Raw genomic sequence first — 18,283 nt, 5'->3', positions numbered from 1 at the left:
GGGCGGGCGCACCACGGGCCCTTACTGGTGGTCGAAGGGCTGCTCTCTGGGAATGTGTCGGTCTTGTATCTGAGGCACATAGGCTCCCCTAAGAAGGGGAGGTCCCCTGAGGAAGTTGAACAGGGCACACACAAGCAATTGTCAGGGATTTTCTAGAACTTACAGGAGGCAGCTGTAGACCCCACTCTGGAGTAATTTGGTGATATCTGAATAATTGCATAAAACAAGTTAGACTTTAGAGGGCCTGGAGCTATGTGACTCTTCCTTCTGTAACAAGTCAAGGGATGCTTAGGTGCTTCCCACAGCAGGTGCGCGGCCCACTGGGCTCAGCTGCCGACTGAACGTGTGCCCCAGTCGTACCAGGACACCTGCTGGGAACCAAGTATGTGGCGTCTGTTTCTAAGGTTTGTTTGTTTGTTTGTTTTTAAGGTCTTATGGTCTGATTCTTCAATAACATCAGTAACCAAATCTTCCTCTGAAGTGACTGAATTTATTTCAAAGGTAAGGTAATCAAGGGCTCTTATAAAAATTAAAAGAATCACATTCCCCAGTGGCTGATGATACCACGGAGTAATTTCAGAGGCCCCTCCCTTCAGCTAGCGAGTGAGCGTGCGCAGGGCGGGGCCTCCTGCCCAGCCGCAGTGGAGTCCCAGGCCCGCTGCTGACATGAGCGTTGCTGCGAGCACAGGTCCGTGACCCCGCGGATGCCTCCTTCAGTTGTTGAGACTGAGATGAGGCTGAGAGATGCGCCGGGCATGAGCGACTGACGAGGACATTTGGTTTCTTTTGTTACTTTTCAGTCCCCCAGGTTTCCTTGGCAAAGGCTGGGGGAGAGAGGCACGCTCAGGTGGCTGAGTGGGTAGAGACTTCACCTAGTTCTACCTTTATCTGTTTTTATTTATTTATTTATTTTATTATTTTTTTTTTAAGAGACTGGATCTTGCTCTCTCGCCCAGGCTGGGTTGTGGTGGTACCCTCATCACAGCTCACTGCAGCCTTGACCTCCTGGGGCTCAAGTGGTCCTCCCACGTTTATCTTTACAAATATCTGGTTTAGCAGATACCATTGAACAGAAAGTTCCACTACTAAATAAATGCCTCTTTGTCTCCGTGTGCATGTGTACACACAGTTGTAACTGCACACGTGTTTAGGGCCCGCTGGCCTGTGCTGTAGCGTGAGCGACTGTCTCAGCCAAAGTGATGCCTCTCAGGCAGTCAGCTTTGTGAATGGGGTAACATATGTAAATGTCTCCAAAGAGAGCCTTACTTTTCATTATGAAGCCAAGGCCTCATCCTGCAGGAGAACATGGAGTGAGGACGATGTCTGATGACGCTTATCTTTTTGGCCTCTTGGGCATTGAAGAACACGACAGTGCCACGCCTTCGAGGGTAACACACACCCCCCGCCCCCGGGAATCTGCTTTTCCCTCTGTAGTGTTTAAAATACTAAATCTCCTCGCCTCTGTGTGTAATTTCCCCTTTTGTTAAACACAGCTTCCCTGGACTCCACTCCTGCTGGCTGGAACTTCGACCTCTCATTGGGCTTTTGTCTCAGTGTTTTGTTTTGTTTTTTTTTTTCTTTGAGATGGAGTCTCACTCTGTTGTCCAGACTGGAGTGCAGTGGTATGATCTTGGCTCACTGCAACCTCCACCTCCCGGGTTCAAGCAATTCTCCTGCCTTAGTCTCCCAAGTAGCTGGGATCACAGGTGCACACCACCACGCCCAGCTCTCTCTTTTTTTTTTTTTTTTAATTTTTAGTAGAGACAGTTTCACCATGTTGGCCGGCTGGTCTTGAACTCCTGACCTCAGGTGATCTGTCCTCGTCGGCCTCCCAGAGTGCTGGTATTACAGGTGTGAGCCACTGCACCTGGCCTAATTTTGGAAAATTCTTATCCATTTTCTCCTCAAGCATTTCTTCTGCCGCATCCTCCCCTCTCCTGGACTCCGGTGGCACGAGCCTCAGACCCCTGGTGCTGCCGCCCCACGGCTCTCCCATGCTTGTGCATTTCTCTGTGTGTACGTCTGGGCGGTTCCTGTGCCCGTTTCCACACCAGCCGATTCCCTCAGTTCTGCCCAGGCTGCTGTGGAGCCTGTCCATGTACCCAAGTCCTCATTTCTGCTGCCAGGGGTTTCTTTTGTGTTTTTGCCCCTAGGTTTTCCATTTGACGTGTTCATGAAGTTTCCATCTCTCTGCTGAAACGTGTTCATGAAGGTTCCCGTTTGTTTGTGCATGTTGTCGTTTTCACTAGGCCCTTTAGTATATCCGTCATAGCTGTTTAAAGTCCCTGTCACGTAGGTCCCACATCTGAGTTATTTCTGAATCTGGTTCTAATGATTGCTTTATCTCTTGACAGTAGTTTTTTCCCCCTTTATTCCTTTTTTTTGGTATGTCTTGCAAATGTTGACTGAATGTCAGACATGTTTAGATGACCATGGAGCCGGAGGAGAGCGAGATTTATGCCCGGAAAGGGTCAACACCTCTTCTGCCAGGGCCCTTAGTGGGGTCCTGGAGGCCATCTGGGCAGGATGAAGCTGGCGCTGGGCTCTCTTGCTGCCTCTGTTACCCTCAGGGCCTCTCCAGTGAAGGCAGCTGCTGCCCGAGTCTGGAGGGTCTTCTCCGCCGTTTTGCTTCACTCCCAGCTTTCAGCCGTCCCTGCAGGCCTGTGGCACACAGCAGGGCACTCTCTACCCTCTCGGCCCCTTTTCGGGGGTAGACCGCTGCTGCTTGTTTGCGACCTGGTGCTGGGCTTGTGGGGGCAAGGGCCTTCACTCTCGCAGCCCAGGCTGATCCTGGGCAGGCCTGTGTGCCTGGGCTTCGGGGCGGCACTTCCTCAGTGCCTTGCCCTCCCCGGCAGGAGCTGACCTCCTCCAGCGCCAGAGCGCTTTTGCTTTTCCCCTTCTTCCAGGAGCAGCGGGTCTTCTTGTGACTGGTGGCAGAGGAAGGGAAGTATTGTCCCTGCCCCACTCCTAAAAACCGGGCCTTTGGTTTGGGCTCTGGGGCCAGGAGCAATTTTTGTCCCTCCTGCAGCGTCTTAAGGGCTTTTCCTCAGATCCAGAGAGTGGTCCCGGGAATTGCACTAGGCCTGGTGCCCGGTCCCCAGGTGCCACCGATGGGGCTCTCTCTGGCTCCTCCTGCGGAAAAGAACTTGGAAAGAAGGGCCCACTTGCCCCGCCTGGGGCTCCGGCATTTCTGTTGGCCACGTCAGCCTGTGGCAGTGTGTCCATCGGAGCCTGTCTCTCCAGACCTGCTGGTGTGGCAGCCACCAGGGCCTTGTGCCCTGGCTTGTCATGGGGGCAGGTCCTGTTTGAAATTAAGTTGACTTAGTGGCCCAGCAACTCTCAGATGGGCTCAAGGAACGTTGTGATTGTGCAGATTGTCAAGCTTTTCCAGATGTAACTGTGAGAGCAATGTTCTTTTGTGACTTTCTACACCCTAAGTGGATGTGGGCCCCAGAATAGCTCTGACGGGAGGTGTAAATCATATCAGACCAGCAGGCGGCACCATGGAGCACCTGCCCCAGGTTTTCCTGCAGTAGCAGAATTCTGCTGGTGTTGGATGGGTCTGGACACACCTCCTCTGCCTTGTCCTCTCTTCCAGCTATGTCAGCTCTATCCTGAAGAGAACTTGGAGAAACTCATTCCTTTCTTAGCTGGTCCGGATGCATTTTATGTGGAGCGAAACCACGTGGATCTGGACTCAGGCCTGAGGTGAGGCCCTTACCAGGCACCCGGCGCGTCCACAGCTGGCAAGGACAGGCTGGTCCTGTGGTCAATGCTGTGGTCCTCCAAGGAGCTCCGGGGGGACGCGCGGCCACCTGGACCTGGGTCTCTACTTGGCCTCTAGGGATTTCCATTAGTTCTGGAGGATTCGGGAGCCCTCAGTAAGCTAAGAGTGGTTCTGAGTGTGTGAGGAAGGGAATTCTAGGGTGGGTCCCACCACGTCGTGGGCTTTGGCAGTCCTGTGAAATAATCCTGGGCTGCTGTTTCCGTCCTGTAGTCCAAGGTTGAGACTATTCCCAGATAAAATTGGCGTCTCTTAAACAGTTTCTCTGGACCCTCGATCGTGTCTTGGCTCACGTGGCACACGAAGTAACATGGCCTACCAGTTCCGTAAATGTGCTGCTGCCGGGGCCCTGGGGACCAGTGTCCAAGCACCTTTCTGGCTGGTGGGTGGCACTGATCTCATGTCACAGGGCGTGACTCCTGTCGTCGACCTTGGTGACCATGAATACAGCATTGAGAGGAAGGGCTTGAAGAAGCAGTGGCAGTCGGGCAAGAACTCAGTTGAATTAAAGCAGGAAGAATATGAGGCTCTGGCACTTCTGGGTTTTTTCCTCTAATACACATTTCTCTTGATTAAAAGTTAAATTTTTTTCTTTCAATTCGTCAGCAGGAATGCCATTTTAATGTTGATAAGACCACTTGTTTGCCTTTTAGGTACCTGGCCTCATTACCTTCTCACGTGTTGAAAAATGACCATGTCAGGAGGTTTCTCAGCACTTCCTGTCCCCCACAGCAGCTTCAGAGTCCAAGTGAGTTTGTAAAATATGATTAAATATAAATTAAAAAAAAAAAACAACAGCTGGGCGCAGTGGCTCATGCTTGTAATCCAAGCACTTTGGGAGGCTGAGGCGGGCAGATCACCTGAGGTTGGGAGTTCAAGACTAGCCTGACCAACATGGAAAAACCCTGTCTCTACTAAAAATACAAAATTAGGCTGGGCGCAGTGGCTCACGCCTGTAATCCCAATACTTTGGGAGGCTGAGGTGGGTGGATCATGAGGTCAGGAGTTCAAGACCAGCCCGGCCAATATGGTGAAACCCCGTGTCTACTAAAAATACAAAAAAATTAGCCAGGCTTGGTGATGCATGCCTGCAGTCCCCGCTACTTGGGAGGCTGAGGCAGAAGAATCACTAGAACCCAGAAGGCGGTGGTTGCAGTGAGCCGAGATTGCACCCCTGCACTCCAGCATGGTTGATAGAGCAAGACTCCATCTCCAAAATAAAATAAAAATACAAAATTAGCCAGGCGTGGTGGCAGGCGCCTGTAGTCCCAGCTACTCAGCAGGCTGAGGCAGGAGAATCACTTGAACCCGGGAGGCGGTGGTTGCAGTGAGCCGAGATTGCCCCACTGCACTCCAGCATGGTTGATAGAGCAAGACTCCATCTCCAAAATAAAATAAAAATACAAAATTAGCCGGGCATGGTGGCAGGCGCCTGTAGTCCCAGCTACTCGGGAGGCTGAGGCAGGAGAATCACTTGAACCCGGGAGGCAGAGGTTGCAGTGAGCCGAGATCGCACCATTGCACTCCAGCCTGGGCAACAAGAGCAAAACACCGTCTCAAAAAATAATAAAATAAAACAAATATTTTCATTGTCTGTAAATTTTTATGGTATTTATTTTTAAATTTATAGGTCCTGGCAATCCTTCCCTTTCTAAAGTAGGTACCGTGATGGGCGTGTCTGGAAGGTGAGAAATCTTCTATGTAACCAGCACAGTTCAGATAAGCATTTTACAACGTTTACTTTGAGTTCTGTGTAAAGTTGTTCCAAGAATTAAGTCATGCTCAAGTTGAGTCTTGGATGATATTGAGAAGAATTGAGTAGAGATGATTGAATTTACGATTTCCAAAAAAAGAGTTCTCTAAGCCACTGGAATCAGAATTCCCAGGGACTCTTCCCCAGTGCAAGGTCCTGGGCCCCATTGTAGACGTAGAAAATCAGAATTTCCAAGAATCTGGCTGTGAGAAACCTGCTCCCAGAAGCATAGGGTCGTGCTTCTGAGGAGCGTCCTCTGTCCGCACGGGCCCTGGGTAGCTGCAGTCGTATGCCGGCAACACAGAGGCTCCCATCTTTGCTGACAGTGAGGTGGGCTGTCACAGACCAGTGCACACGCACCCCCATAGGGAGTCTCGTGGAGGTGTTGTCTGGGCGCGAGGTTTCGAGGAGTAGACTGGCATCCTCCTGGTGTCGGGGTAGGGTAAGCTCCCAGTCAGCGGGTGTGACTTTGCAGTTAAGGAGCAAGGCCAGAGTGGAGTGCTGCTCACACCTTCTAGCCTTCTACGTTTTACTTTTCTAAAAAAATTGTATTTGAACATTAAAGATTTAATAGTCTATTTTGATGTATGATTTATCAGTGTCATTCTGTGACTTAGAAGTAACAGAAATACCTATCGGAGTAGCATGTTTTTAAAAAATACAAGTAACAGAAACTTGGCAGCTAAAGCAGAAGTCTGGTGGGGACAGATACGTACACATACATAATACACGTATGTACACACAAGTAGACGCATACTCCCAAGCACAGGCAGAGGCATGTGTGTGTATATGCACAGCCGCCTGTATGCACACGTGTGCACAGGCATGCATTACAGAAATCTTAGCTGCAGAAAGGTGGTTGGGGAGGGAGGGCAGTCATAGCACACCAGTGTTTGCAGTTCAGGGTGGCCTGTGACAACAGGGCCGGCCAAGAGGCAGAGGCTGGCACAGAAAGGCCTAGAAGTGAGGTCTGTGGTGGAGTCTGTGGTTGTGGAAGCCACAGTCTCTGTGTGTCCCTCCTGCCCCTGTCCCACAGGCCTGTGTGTGGAGTGGCTGGTATCCCGTCCTCGCAGAGCGGAGCCCAGCACCACGGGCAGCACCCGGCCGGCTCAGCCGCCCCCTTGCCTCACTGCTCCCATGCGGGCAGCGCGGGCTCAGCCCTGGCCTACCGGACCCAGATGGACACATCACCTGCCATCCTCATGCCTTCCAGTCTGCAGACCCCTCAGACCCAGGAGCAGAATGGGATTCTAGACTGGCTTAGGAAACTGCGTTTGCACAAGTATTACCCCGTCTTTAAGCAGCTCTCCATGGAGAAGGTATGTCGGTTTTCTGGCTGGCCGTACAGAATTGCTAGATTGTTTTCTCAAGACCTCCCTGGGGGCATTGAGTTTCCAAACCAACACAAGGTGGAGGAAGTAGGGAGGCCGAGGCGCCTGTTCTTACGGGAGACGGTGGGCTTTGCAGAGGCCGCCTGCAGCTGCAGCCAGACACAAACAGGACATGTTGTAAACAAACAGCTTGTCTAGGGGCTTCAAGACCTTCACAAACTAGATGCTCTGCGTGACGAGAGGGACAGTCCGTCCCCAGAGCCCTGCTGTGGACAGAAATCCTGAGCTCTGGCACGGTGCCCCTTTTAGACATCTCTCGGCGTAGCTGGCGCAGACACTGCGGCGGGCCAGATCTAGAGGAATGGGTGCATTTTCCATCTTCCAAGCAAGTCGTACCTAGAGAATTCTTATGAGGAACATTTTTTCACTGTTAAAAAAATTCAGAAATTTCTTAAGTCTTGATGTCAATGATAAAACTAGATTAAACCCATACAAGGTATTTGAGCTCTGGACTCCCTCTGCTGGGCAAACCGGCTTGGTGGCTTTTATCTATGTAAAAATTTCATTTCTCGAAAAATCTACAATTGAACCTAGAAATCAAGCTTTTACTACATAGTTAAATCCAAATTGTAAGTATATTTGTAATACCCTTTGTTTAGGATTTGTGAATGTTTTTTTCTTTTTTTGAGATGGAGAGTCTTGCACTGCCACCTGGGCTGGAGTGCAATGGTAAGATCTCGGCTCCCTGCAACCTCTGCCTCCCGGGTTCAAGCGATTCTCCTGCCTCAGCCTCCTGAATAGCTGGGATTACAGGTGCCCACCAGCACACCTGGCTAATATTTTGTATTTTTAGTAGAATCAGGGTTTCCCTATGTTGGCCAGGCTAGTCTCGAACTCCTGACTCATGATCTGCCCACCTCGGTCTCCCAAAGTGCTGGGATTACAGGCATGAGCCACCGCGCCTGGCCAAGGATTTGTGAATCTTAAAAAGCAGAGATTTTACTAACCTTGTTCATAATTAGTTTTAAATGTTTTATTCTTAGTTTGCATTGAGATGGCCTAAATCACAAATCATGTTAGGAAATAACATGAAAATTAGAGGCTGGTGTGTTTGCGTAGCACCAGCCTACACAATGGAGTAGCCACAGAACCATTCAGCGTGGATGGCATCTGCTTTTCTGCATCACTTGCTACCTGACAAAGTTGCTGTCATCCCTGGCCAGGTGCGGTGGCTCACGCTTGTAATCCCAGCACTTTGGGAGGCCGAGGCAGGTGGATCATCTGAGGTCAGGAGTTCAAGACCAGCCTGGCCAAGATGGTGAAACCCTGTATCTACTAAAAATACAAAAATTAGCTGGGCGTGGTGGTGGGTGCCTGTAATCCCAGCTACTCGGGAGGCTGAGGCAGAGAATTGCTTGAACCCGGGAGGTGGAGGTTGCAGTGAGCCGAGATCGCACCACTGCACTCCAGCCTAGGTGACGGAGTGAAACTCCGTCTCAAAAAACAAAAAACAAAAAACAGAAAAAACAAAATAAGAGCGAGATTTTTGTCTCAAAAAAAGGAAAAAAAAGACGACCATCCCGCAGAGGGTGATGAGTTCTGAAGGGATGGCACTGTGATGGGGCCGTCCTGGGGAGGGTGGGGGTGGCACGCTATCATAACTTGCATCTCCACGGTGATTCAAACTGTGACTTATGCAAGACGTTTTCTTTAGTCACCTGCCCCAAAGCATGTACCTGCTGGTATTTACTCACAGAGCAGAGGGCAAGTGGGCACCTTTGGCAGAGCCGCCAGCCTGTGAGGTGGTGCACCCATCCACACAGCCTGCACAGAAGGTGCCCTGGAGGGGCCGAGGACACTCTTGCTTAGAACTGCGTCTCGGAGTTGAACCGTTGACACCAAGTCATTTAGCAAGTAAAGGGTCTAGGATTCCCCAGCCTGTAATTGCTGAGTTCAGCTGGATCTGTTTGCATATCCCAGAGGTAGAATAAATGTACTGAATTCAACTCCAAGTTCTTTGTTCTCAGAGTCCTACTTATGTCTCCGTAACTTTGTAATTTGTTTTTTCTGTGAAAGTTTTTGAGCCTTACTGAAGAAGATCTGAATAAATTTGAGTCTCTCACCATGGGGGCAAAGAAGAAGCTCAAGACCCAGCTGGAGCTGGAAAAGTGAGTGTGAAGTGGGTTTTGAAACCTGTGTTTATTTCCATTTCTCGTGTGCCGAATGGAGTGCTGAGGCTTCCAGTGCTAAATACTAGTGATTGGATTAGTTTCTGTTGCTTATCCAGTCCTTAGCCATGCTTTTATTTATTTTTATTTATTTATTTTTTGAGACGGATTATTTTTATTTATTTATTTTTTGAGACGGAGTCTCGCTCTGTCGTGCCCAGGCTAGAGTGCAGTGGTGCAATCTCGGCTCACTGCAACCTCTGCCTCTCGGGTTCAAGCGATTCTCCTGCCTCAGTCTCCCAAGTAGCTGGGATTACAGGCACCCGCCACCATGCCTGGCTAATTTTTTGTATTTTTAGAAGAGACCGGGTTTTACCATATTGGCCAAGCTGATCTCAAACTCTGGACCTCAGGTGATCTGCCCGCCTGGGCCTCCCAACGTGCTGGGATTACAGGCCTGAGCCACCGCGCCTGGCCTAGTCATGCTTTTAAAGTTCTACAGATGTGTCTTAGGTTTGACAGGAAAGGACCTTTATAGTAAATTTGACCAATCAGAATGAGTTCCTTGCCTTAATGCTCTGGAGGGAATTTCCCTGTGGTGTGGAGTAGACCCATCTCGAAGTCGCCCTGTATCAAAGCCGCCCTGTGGTGTGGAGTAGACCCGTCTTGAAGCCGCATGTGAGGCAGCACCAGTAGGCAGTGCTCACTTATTCCTGTGCTTGATTATTTCACAGGGAGAAGTCAGAGAGACGGTGCCTGAACTCCTCGGCCCCGCCGCTGGTCACCAGCAGTGGTGTGGCTCGAGTGCCCCCCACCAGCCACGTCGGGCCTGTGCAGTCGGGGCGGGGCAGCCATGCAGCAGGTGAACAAGGGTGTGTCGGGCAGATGGGTTACTCATACACAGAGAGGGCCAGTGTGCCGGGCAGGTGGGTTACTCATATACAGAGAGGGCCAGTGTGCCGGGCAGGTGGGTTACGCAGACACACAGAGGGCCGGTGTGCCGGGCAGGTGGGTTACTCGTACACAGAGAGGGCTGGTGTGCCAGGCAGGTGGGTTACTCGTACACAGAGAGGGCTGGTGTGCCAGGCAGGTGGGTTACTCGTACACAGAGAGGGCTGGTGTGCCAGGCAGGTGGGTTACTCGTACACAGAGAGGGCTGGTGTGCCAGGCAGGTGGGTTACTCGTACACAGAGAGGGCCGGTGTGCCAGGCAGGTGGGTTACGCAGACACAGAGAGGGCCGGTGTGCCGGGCAGGTGGGTTATGCAGACACAGAGAGGGCCTTGTGTTCTGTTTGATCATTAGATTTCAAATCACACCTATTTGATTTTTACATTTTTAAATCTTTATACTCATTTTCCATTAACTATTATCGTCTCTGCCATAAGAAAATCGAAGGGACAGTTGGCTTAGGAGCTAGAGGGCAGTCACCTCCCTGAAGTTGCTTGGGCAAAATGATCAGGTCCAGAAACTGCCACAGTGAGAGCGAGCGCGTGGGGGTGAGCAGAAATGAGATGGGAGTAGCCTGCCCGCCCCCGCCCCCCAGCAGGACTGGTGCCCAGAGGCCACGTTTAAGTCAGTGCCTTTAATGTTGACCCATCAGTGACATGGTTCTCCATGGACCTTCCTGCTTTGGGGGACCCTCAGTCTCAGCGATTTGGTTGTCATCCTCCCCTCTCAGAAAGGGCGGGACACCTGGCGCGCTTGCTCCGTTGTCTCACAAGAGGAGCCGGGTTTTCTTCACAATAGAAATCGGAGGAGCAGTAGCTCAGGAGGGAAAAAAAAAACCTGGCAGGATGGATTTGAAGTGGTGATTTGACTGAAAAGATCTCCGTGACTCGGCCGGCCTCGTGAGATGGGGTGCGGTGTAGTGTTGTGATAGTTCCTGGGGGTGCTCTGGGGGTGCCCTTCACAGGGCGTTGTTCTGGGGTTGATGGTGGGGGCCGGCAGGGCCCTGGCTGAGGGGGTGTTGAGCAGCGCTGCCATTTGAATCTCTGCTGCATCCATCACCGTGCGGCCTGGGCCGGCGTGTTCATTTTCTGACTCTCAGAGCCCTGCGTTTCCCTGGAAGGAGCACCTGCCGACAGTGCGATGCAGGGGCATGGGGCGGGCTGAGCCTGCAGGGGCGCTAGCTGATGGCTGCTCCTCTGTCCCTTTTCTGCAGAGCTGCGGGTGGAAGTGGAGCAGCCCCATCACCAGCTGCCCCGGGAAGGCAGTTCCTCGGAGTACTCCAGCTCCTCCTCCAGCCCCATGGGGGTACAGGCCCGGGAAGAGAGCTCCGACAGCGCTGAGGAGAATGACAGACGTAAGGGCACGTGCGCGGCTCTGGCTCGACCTGGCCCAGCTGTGGAATGGCACTAACCACTCTGTTTCCCTCTCTAGGTGTGGAGATTCACTTGGAGAGCTCTGACAAGGAGAAGCCGGTGATGCTGCTGAATCACTTCACTTCCAGTTCTGCCAGACCCACGGCCCAGGTTCTCCCTGTGCAGAATGAGGCCAGCTCCAATCCATCAGGCCACCACCCCCTGCCCCCGCAGATGCTGAGCGCAGCCTCACACATCGCACCCATCCGCATGCTGAATTCCGTGCACAAGCCGGAAAGAGGGAGCGCGGACATGAAGCTCCTCTCGTCTTCTGTGCACTCACTTTTGTCTCTAGAAGAAAGGAATAAAGGATCTGGACCAAGAAGCAGCATGAAAGTGGACAAGAGCTTTGGCAGCGCCATGATGGACGTGCTGCCCGCGTCCGCACCCCACCAGCCTGTGCAGGTCCTCTCTGGGCTTTCGGAGAGCAGCTCCATGTCACCCACAGTCTCCTTTGGTCCCCGGACCAAAGTCGTGCATGCATCCACGCTGGACAGGGTGCTGAAGACAGCACAGCAACCGGCCCTGGTCGTGGAGACCAGCACGGCCGCCACGGGGACGCCCAGCACAGTCCTCCACGCCGCCCGTCCGCCCATCAAACTGCTGCTGTCGTCATCTGTTCCTGCTGATTCTGCCATTTCTGGGCAAACTTCCTGTCCTAATAATGTGCAAATAAGTGTGCCCCCTGCAATAATAAACCCCCGGACTGCTCTGTACACAGCCAACACCAAAGTTGCCTTTTCTGCAATGAGCAGTATGCCAGTGGGCCCCCTGCAGGGTGGCTTCTGTGCAAACAGCAACACTGCCTCTCCCAGCAGCCACCCCTCCACGTCCTTTGCCAACATGGCCACGTTGCCCAGCTGCCCAGCCCCCAGCTCCAGCCCGGCGCTGTCCTCCGTCCCTGAAAGCAGTTTCTATAGCAGCAGTGGCGGTGGCGGCTCCACAGGAAACATTCCTGCCTCGAATCCGAACCACCACCACCACCACCACCATCAGCAGCCCCCGGCACCCCCGCAGCCCGCCCCACCCCCGCCGGGCTGCATTGTGTGCACGTCCTGTGGCTGCAGCGGCAGCTGCGGCTCGAGTGGCCTGACTGTCAGCTACGCCAACTACTTCCAGCACCCGTTCTCCGGTCCGTCCGTGTTCACCTTCCCGTTCTTGCCCTTCAGTCCCATGTGCAGCAGCGGCTACGTCAGCGCCCAGCAGTACGGCGGCGGCTCCACCTTCCCCGTCGTGCACGCCCCTTACAGCAGCAGCGGGACCCCAGACCCTGTCCTGAGTGGGCAGTCCACGTTTGCCGTGCCACCCATGCAGAACTTCATGGCAGGGACAGCAGGGGTGTACCAGACCCAAGGACTGGTGGGCAGTAGCAATGGTTCCAGTCACAAAAAGAGCGGGAACCTATCTTGTTACAACTGCGGGGCCACTGGTCACCGCGCCCAGGACTGCAAACAGCCGTCCATGGACTTCAACCGGCCAGGTAAGCGCGCGCCATGGCCGCGCCCACCAGGCTCCCGCAGGACCAGTGCACACAAATGCTTGGTTTTTATGAAGAGTAAACTTCTTTCTTTGTAAAGCAAATAATTTTTCGAATGCTCTTTGAAAGCGCGTGGAAATCTTCACGATAGGCCGTGAGGTCCCCAGAAGGGCTGCTGTTGGGTCTAAAACGGCCATGATGATTTCAGACAGCCTCTGGTTCTAGAAGGTGCTTAGCCAGTGTGGACAGGGCCTCCCTGGGCTGCCGTGTCCTGATTCGAGCCCAGAGAGGCACGTGTGAGGGATTCAGTGCTGCCCCCTGGCTTAACACTGGGGCCCTCAGGCTGTGGCGCATTGTCATTCTGGACCCTCTGGGGTGGGGCTCGCTGTCCCCTCTGCCCCTCCCTGCCGGCGCGGCTGTGGGTGTGGGGGGCTGTCACCCCTCAGCCGTGCTGCATCTTCCATTCCCTCCTGTTTTATCTCCGCTATTTTTTTGTCTCTTTTAGTCAAATCCCAGTGGATGTCTGATGTAGTTGTAATAGGGTTCTTCTTGCTGTCTGTTTTGGAAACTGGGGACTGGGAAGGTGGGTCCCAACTCTGACAACTCATGGTGCCACCTTGCCAAAGTCACTTGGTCTCTGCAGACTTCCAGTTGCTTCTAAGGGTTGCACTAGATCTGTGATTCTCAGACCTGCCTGTACATCACGGTCACCTGGAGAGCTTTTAGAAACACGCCTGCTGACTCAGCAGGCCTGCAGGCAAGGTGGGTTGACAGGCGCTCTGCCATGCGGGCCCGGGTGGGCCTGTGCCTCCCTTCATAAAGCTGGCTGCATCTCCAGAGGCACGGGGCACTCGCCAGCGCTCACCTGCCCTCACCCAGTGAAAGGACGCATGTTAGAGCAGCCCGCCTGACGTGTGCAGAGCCCGACTCCCAGAGGAAGCTCCCAAAGAAAAAGATGGTGAACTTTTCCTGAGTCATTTCACCCCGGTCAGATTTGATAAACTTGTAAAATTAGGTCCCATTTTGCAGGGGCAGGAAGGGAGTAGAAACGGTCAGGATGGGTGGCCTAGATTTCCAGCACCAGAATCTTGCCCAGTGGCTCTGGACATGACTGGACAGATTGGTGGTTGGTGGTGATTCTACAGTCATTCAAATTTGACCTCTTTTTTCCCCTCTCTCTAGGTACTTTTAGGTTGAAATACGCCCCTCCAGCAGAAAGTCTGGACTCCACAGATTGATATTTTTCTCTGGCAACAGAACGTTATTAAGCCATGGAGACATAAGGAAAATTAAATACAAAACTGAGAAGTCTAGTTGCTGTTGAGCTTAATCTTTTTAATCCAAAGGTGCTTTACTTTTCCTAGACTGGATAGAAAATCTAGCGTAGAAGTGCATCAAACTCGATTTATTGCCAAAACCCTAGATTGGAGCTTGGTGTCAGAACTCGCCTAGTGGGCATCTCTGTGGCTGGTGAGATCGGCCACCTCCACTTTTGGTTGCAGTGCAGAGACGCCATGTCTCCCGAAGAGCATTGCCATCACTGGCCCTCCTAGGCTCACACGTCAATTCCAGGGCAGCTACACGTGGTCTGAATCGAGAACCGAGCTTGGAGTTCTCCAAGTGGAGTTCCACCCGCCGGACTCCTGACACCCCTGGGCTAGGGAAAATGTCGACTTTGTTTTGTTCTGTTCCTAAAGTGATTAGCACTAATCTCTGGGATTTTTAAGGATTGCACTACAGAAGAATGTACCCTGATGTAAATCTCTGCGGTTCTGGGAGCCAAACTCCTCTGAGAACAGTCAGTGCAAAAGACTCCAATAATCCATATTGAAAGAGTCAGCACCAGCAGAGGCTACTCGACTTAGGACGCAACAGAGGTTTTAGTATTTCCTTCCCTCCTCCAAGCACTTGTAGCAGTTTCAGGTTTTTAATTTTTTTCTGCAAATAAATCTAAACTACATTATTAAATAGAAATAGTTTACTCGCAACAACTTAATTTCTAAGGGTCCAAGTCCCAGAGAATCCATAGTCGTCAAAGCTTTCAGAGTATCTTTCTTCCCAGCCGGTCAGTGGCTTTGAGCCCTATCTTCCACTACAAATGACCTCTCGAGGGGGGACGGCGACAGCGCGGCTCTGTGAGTGGCTGTGAGGATGCTGCACGTCCTCAGCAGAGTTTGCAAGTTGCTGTATCTCCCACGGGCTCCCCAAGAACCTCCAACCCCGAGGCTTATCGCTAGCGGATTCACACCTGAGACAGACATTTCAATAATGATACAGTTCTGTCATTTATCAGCAAAAGATTGGGAATTTTCTCCTGTCAACTTCTTTTGTATTAGGCTGTGTATTGATAGTTAATTCCGTTAAAAATTACTTGGAAAACAGTGGGAAGTGGTAGGACTCTGGAAGAGGCCACACACCCGAGAGCTGCGAGATCTGTGCAAGTCTGGTTTTGGTTAGGTAGTAATAAAAGTCCTCACTGTAGATCTCTAAATTTCAACCCACGGAAATGAAAGCCTTTTGTCTGAAATTTACGGACTTAAATCTTCAAGGTTAAAGGGAATTTTCTGCTCAAATAATACTCTCATCGAAAATGCTAAAGTCTTCAATGTTAAAATACTGATTGGTAAAATCTTGCAGTTGGGATTTTGCAGTTGGATATTTATTTTTAAAAAAATTATAATATTCAGACTATTCTTAAAATGGGACAATCAGCCTCATGAAAAATTGATGTAAATCAGAAGAATACCCTAGAATGAGGCCTTGTGATGTGAGCGTTCAATTTGAAGAGCAGTTCCTAACTTCATAGAAACTAAAGCAGAAAGTTGTTACATTTTTTTTTATGACAGGCTTTTAGTAGAATTTTTTAGTTTTATTTTAGTTGAATTTTATTTCTATGCAATGCAGAATTAACAGACCTCTCCTCATGGTACACAGTATTACAGTGTTGAAGTAATGGTGATGCTTATTACAACAGCTGTTTAGGGGAATGTTACGTTGATCTCTTAAATTGTAAACACTACAAAATGTCAAAATAATGAGAACTGACACAACTTTGCCTTAAAGAGTACTAGACTGGACCTTCTCATATTACGTTTAAGGAAGACTTAGAGTGTTCATTGATGTTTACGATTTTAATATTTCTGAAGGCCATTACAGTGGCCTGGATATGTGCTGAAAGCCAAACTTTTAAATTTTTTGGTTTTTTAAACAAAGAAATATTTTAAATAAAATCCTATTTCAACACTGAAATTGTTGAAAACCGTCTCATAACAAAAGGACAAAACATTGGAATTTTTGTTTTAGTGGTCAGTATAGGGGAATGAAAGCGTCTGTTGTTACCCACGTAACTATTTTGATAAGTATTAGAGGTTAACCTTAAATCCAGCAAAACATTAAAACAGAAACTTTTCAACTTGGAGCCTGCCATTCAGCGTTGAGGTAGATGAGTTCCGACACTGTCACGGCTGTGTTCCCAGCAGCGAAGGCCTCTGCGGAGCTGCCAGTCGTCTTGAACGTGCATGGGCAGCGTGTGACATCTCCGGGGAGGCCGTCCGAAGTCGAGAATCGTCAGCTGTAAGTAGGAACTACACAGTGCAGAGAAAATGGAACCACCCATCCGTGAGGCCTCTTTCCTGAGGGAGCCGCACACTTGGACTTGAGAGTTTGCCAGCAGTGAGCTCGGATGCATCTCTCCAAAAGCAACCAAGATCGGCGCGCCTGAAGAGCGTTTTGCGGTCATCAGACTCCTCATGTGAAAACACAGAACATACTGACCCTTTCAAGTCCTTAGTCATTTTCCTGAAATTGTGGTCTGTTTCAGAATGCTGTGGCAACCAGGTAGGTGTGGCACGGGCCACGGGCCACGTGCCACGTCTTTGCCCTTTGTAGTCTGTCAGATATTAAAGTTTCTAACCCTGTTTTTTTAATCTCCAAGAATGGGGAAAGTGGAATGTAGAGATGGAAGCAGAACGTGATGTTGGGATACAACAGCTATTTAATCCTTTTTTATTTTTTAAGCAAAACACTCAGTTTTCTACCTTATTTTCTAATGTTGATTTCATGGTAATACTGACAGTTGGAAGTGTTTAACATAAAAACTCATTGCTAAAGAGCACTGAGGAAATGGGAGCTAGCGCACTTGTAATAAAAATAAAGACAAAATATTTTCTTGAATGCATATATGTGATTGGGTATTTTAAAAACCAGTATCATCTGTCATCTCCAAAAGATTACAGGAGTCAGCTTGTTAATATAGTAGTGTTAGTAGGTTCCGTATTTTTAATTCAGTACTTAGAATTCTAGGTCCTTTATTGCCCAAAGTCAGCACAGTTAGTTTATACCACAGACTCTGTCTTGGGGCACAGTAGTGGGGCGGGGTAGTGACTTTGCCTAAGCATCACCCAGCTGGAACGCCTCCCATCTGAACAGAGGCTGAGCGGGGCTTTAGGCACTTGCCAGATGGGAACTGGGTTGCACCCTCCTTGCTCCCTGTCATTTTCTTGTCACTCTTCCTGCTTCCCAGTGTTTTATTTTATGCCTTGCTCGTTGTACATCATGATGACTGATGGTCTTCAAGGTTGTGAGGAAAGCCGTCTCCCTGCTTGACTTGACTGCTGTCCCAGAGGAGAGTTCTGTGCGACCTGAGCGGGGGTGGCTGCCATTTCCAGCATGCAGGTGACTTCCAAAGAATGAGTCAGGTGGCACTGAAAGCCATGGGTTCTGAAGAGGCGAATTTGTTGAAAAGTCCCAAGGGTCTGAATGAAAGCATCTTTAATCAACACTCAACACTCGCAATATTCTAGAAAACCATATACTGTGCTGGTTGAGGCCAAAGGTTAACATTGCTCCACTGTTCACCAAGGAAGGGGGCAGTGGCCATCCACCGCGGCCTCACGTGCGTTGTAACAAGCCCTCATCACATGTATGAGTCTTACGTGCACAAAGAGAAGGCTTTGGTACTGAAACTGGACACCTTGTGTACTCGATACCTTCACAGCTTCTATTGGACATATTTTCTTTTTAGGAATGAAGGAAAATTCTCCCATTTTTGAGCCATTCTTTTGTCAATTCTACAAAATTGCATGTAACTTTATAAATATTTTTAAAAGATATAGTTTTGTAAATATTTAATATTCCGCTAATTTGATTTTGAATTGTAAATGTCAAGTATTCTGTTTTTGGGGTTTTTATGTTTTATTATACTTTGTTAAAAAGGACAAATTGTACATTTTTAGAATGTTTTTATGAGTAAATTTAATGTACTGAAAATAAAAATTTTAAAAAAGGCTGTTTTATTTCACTAGGTCTTTGTCTCAGAATATGAAGCACACACCTTTTCAAATCAGTCTGAATCTCCAAACTAGGGGTTCCATCCTTTCTAGCCTCTCAGATTTACAAAAGGGATACCTG

General features: G+C 50.0%; 1 protein-coding gene across 3 annotated transcripts in view; it reads left to right on the top strand.

The window, feature by feature from the left end:
• ZCCHC14 (zinc finger CCHC-type containing 14) overlaps window positions 1–18,161 on the top strand; it is an 86,692-nt gene extending 68,531 nt beyond the window's left edge. Inside the window, exons 4-14 of one of the 3 annotated variants that reach the window (XR_008621293.2) lie at window positions 430–501; window positions 3,599–3,708; window positions 4,438–4,532; window positions 5,415–5,469; window positions 6,574–6,856; window positions 8,945–9,036; window positions 9,771–9,898; window positions 11,199–11,339; window positions 11,417–12,877; window positions 14,057–16,711; window positions 17,397–18,161. Coding sequence is in view for 2 of the 3 variants with exons in the window: in XM_008974305.4 (XP_008972553.2) it covers window positions 430–501; window positions 3,599–3,708; window positions 4,438–4,532; window positions 5,415–5,469; window positions 6,574–6,856; window positions 8,945–9,036; window positions 9,771–9,898; window positions 11,199–11,339; window positions 11,417–12,972 (2,532 nt within the window). In the remaining variant the exon portion in view is untranslated. Of the gene's footprint in view, window positions 1–429; window positions 502–3,598; window positions 3,709–4,437; window positions 4,533–5,414; window positions 5,470–6,573; window positions 6,857–8,944; window positions 9,037–9,770; window positions 9,899–11,198; window positions 11,340–11,416 lie in introns of all 3 variants that reach the window. The other 2 variants (XM_003820837.6, XM_008974305.4) reach the window with 2 other exon arrangements.
• The last annotated feature ends 122 nt before the right edge of the window (window positions 18,162–18,283 follow it).

Source organism: Pan paniscus, chromosome 18, assembly GCF_029289425.2.
Source record: "Pan paniscus chromosome 18, NHGRI_mPanPan1-v2.0_pri, whole genome shotgun sequence".
NCBI classification, from domain to species: Eukaryota; Metazoa; Chordata; class Mammalia; order Primates; family Hominidae; genus Pan; species Pan paniscus.
This window is presented reverse-complemented; position numbering and strand designations above follow the sequence as displayed.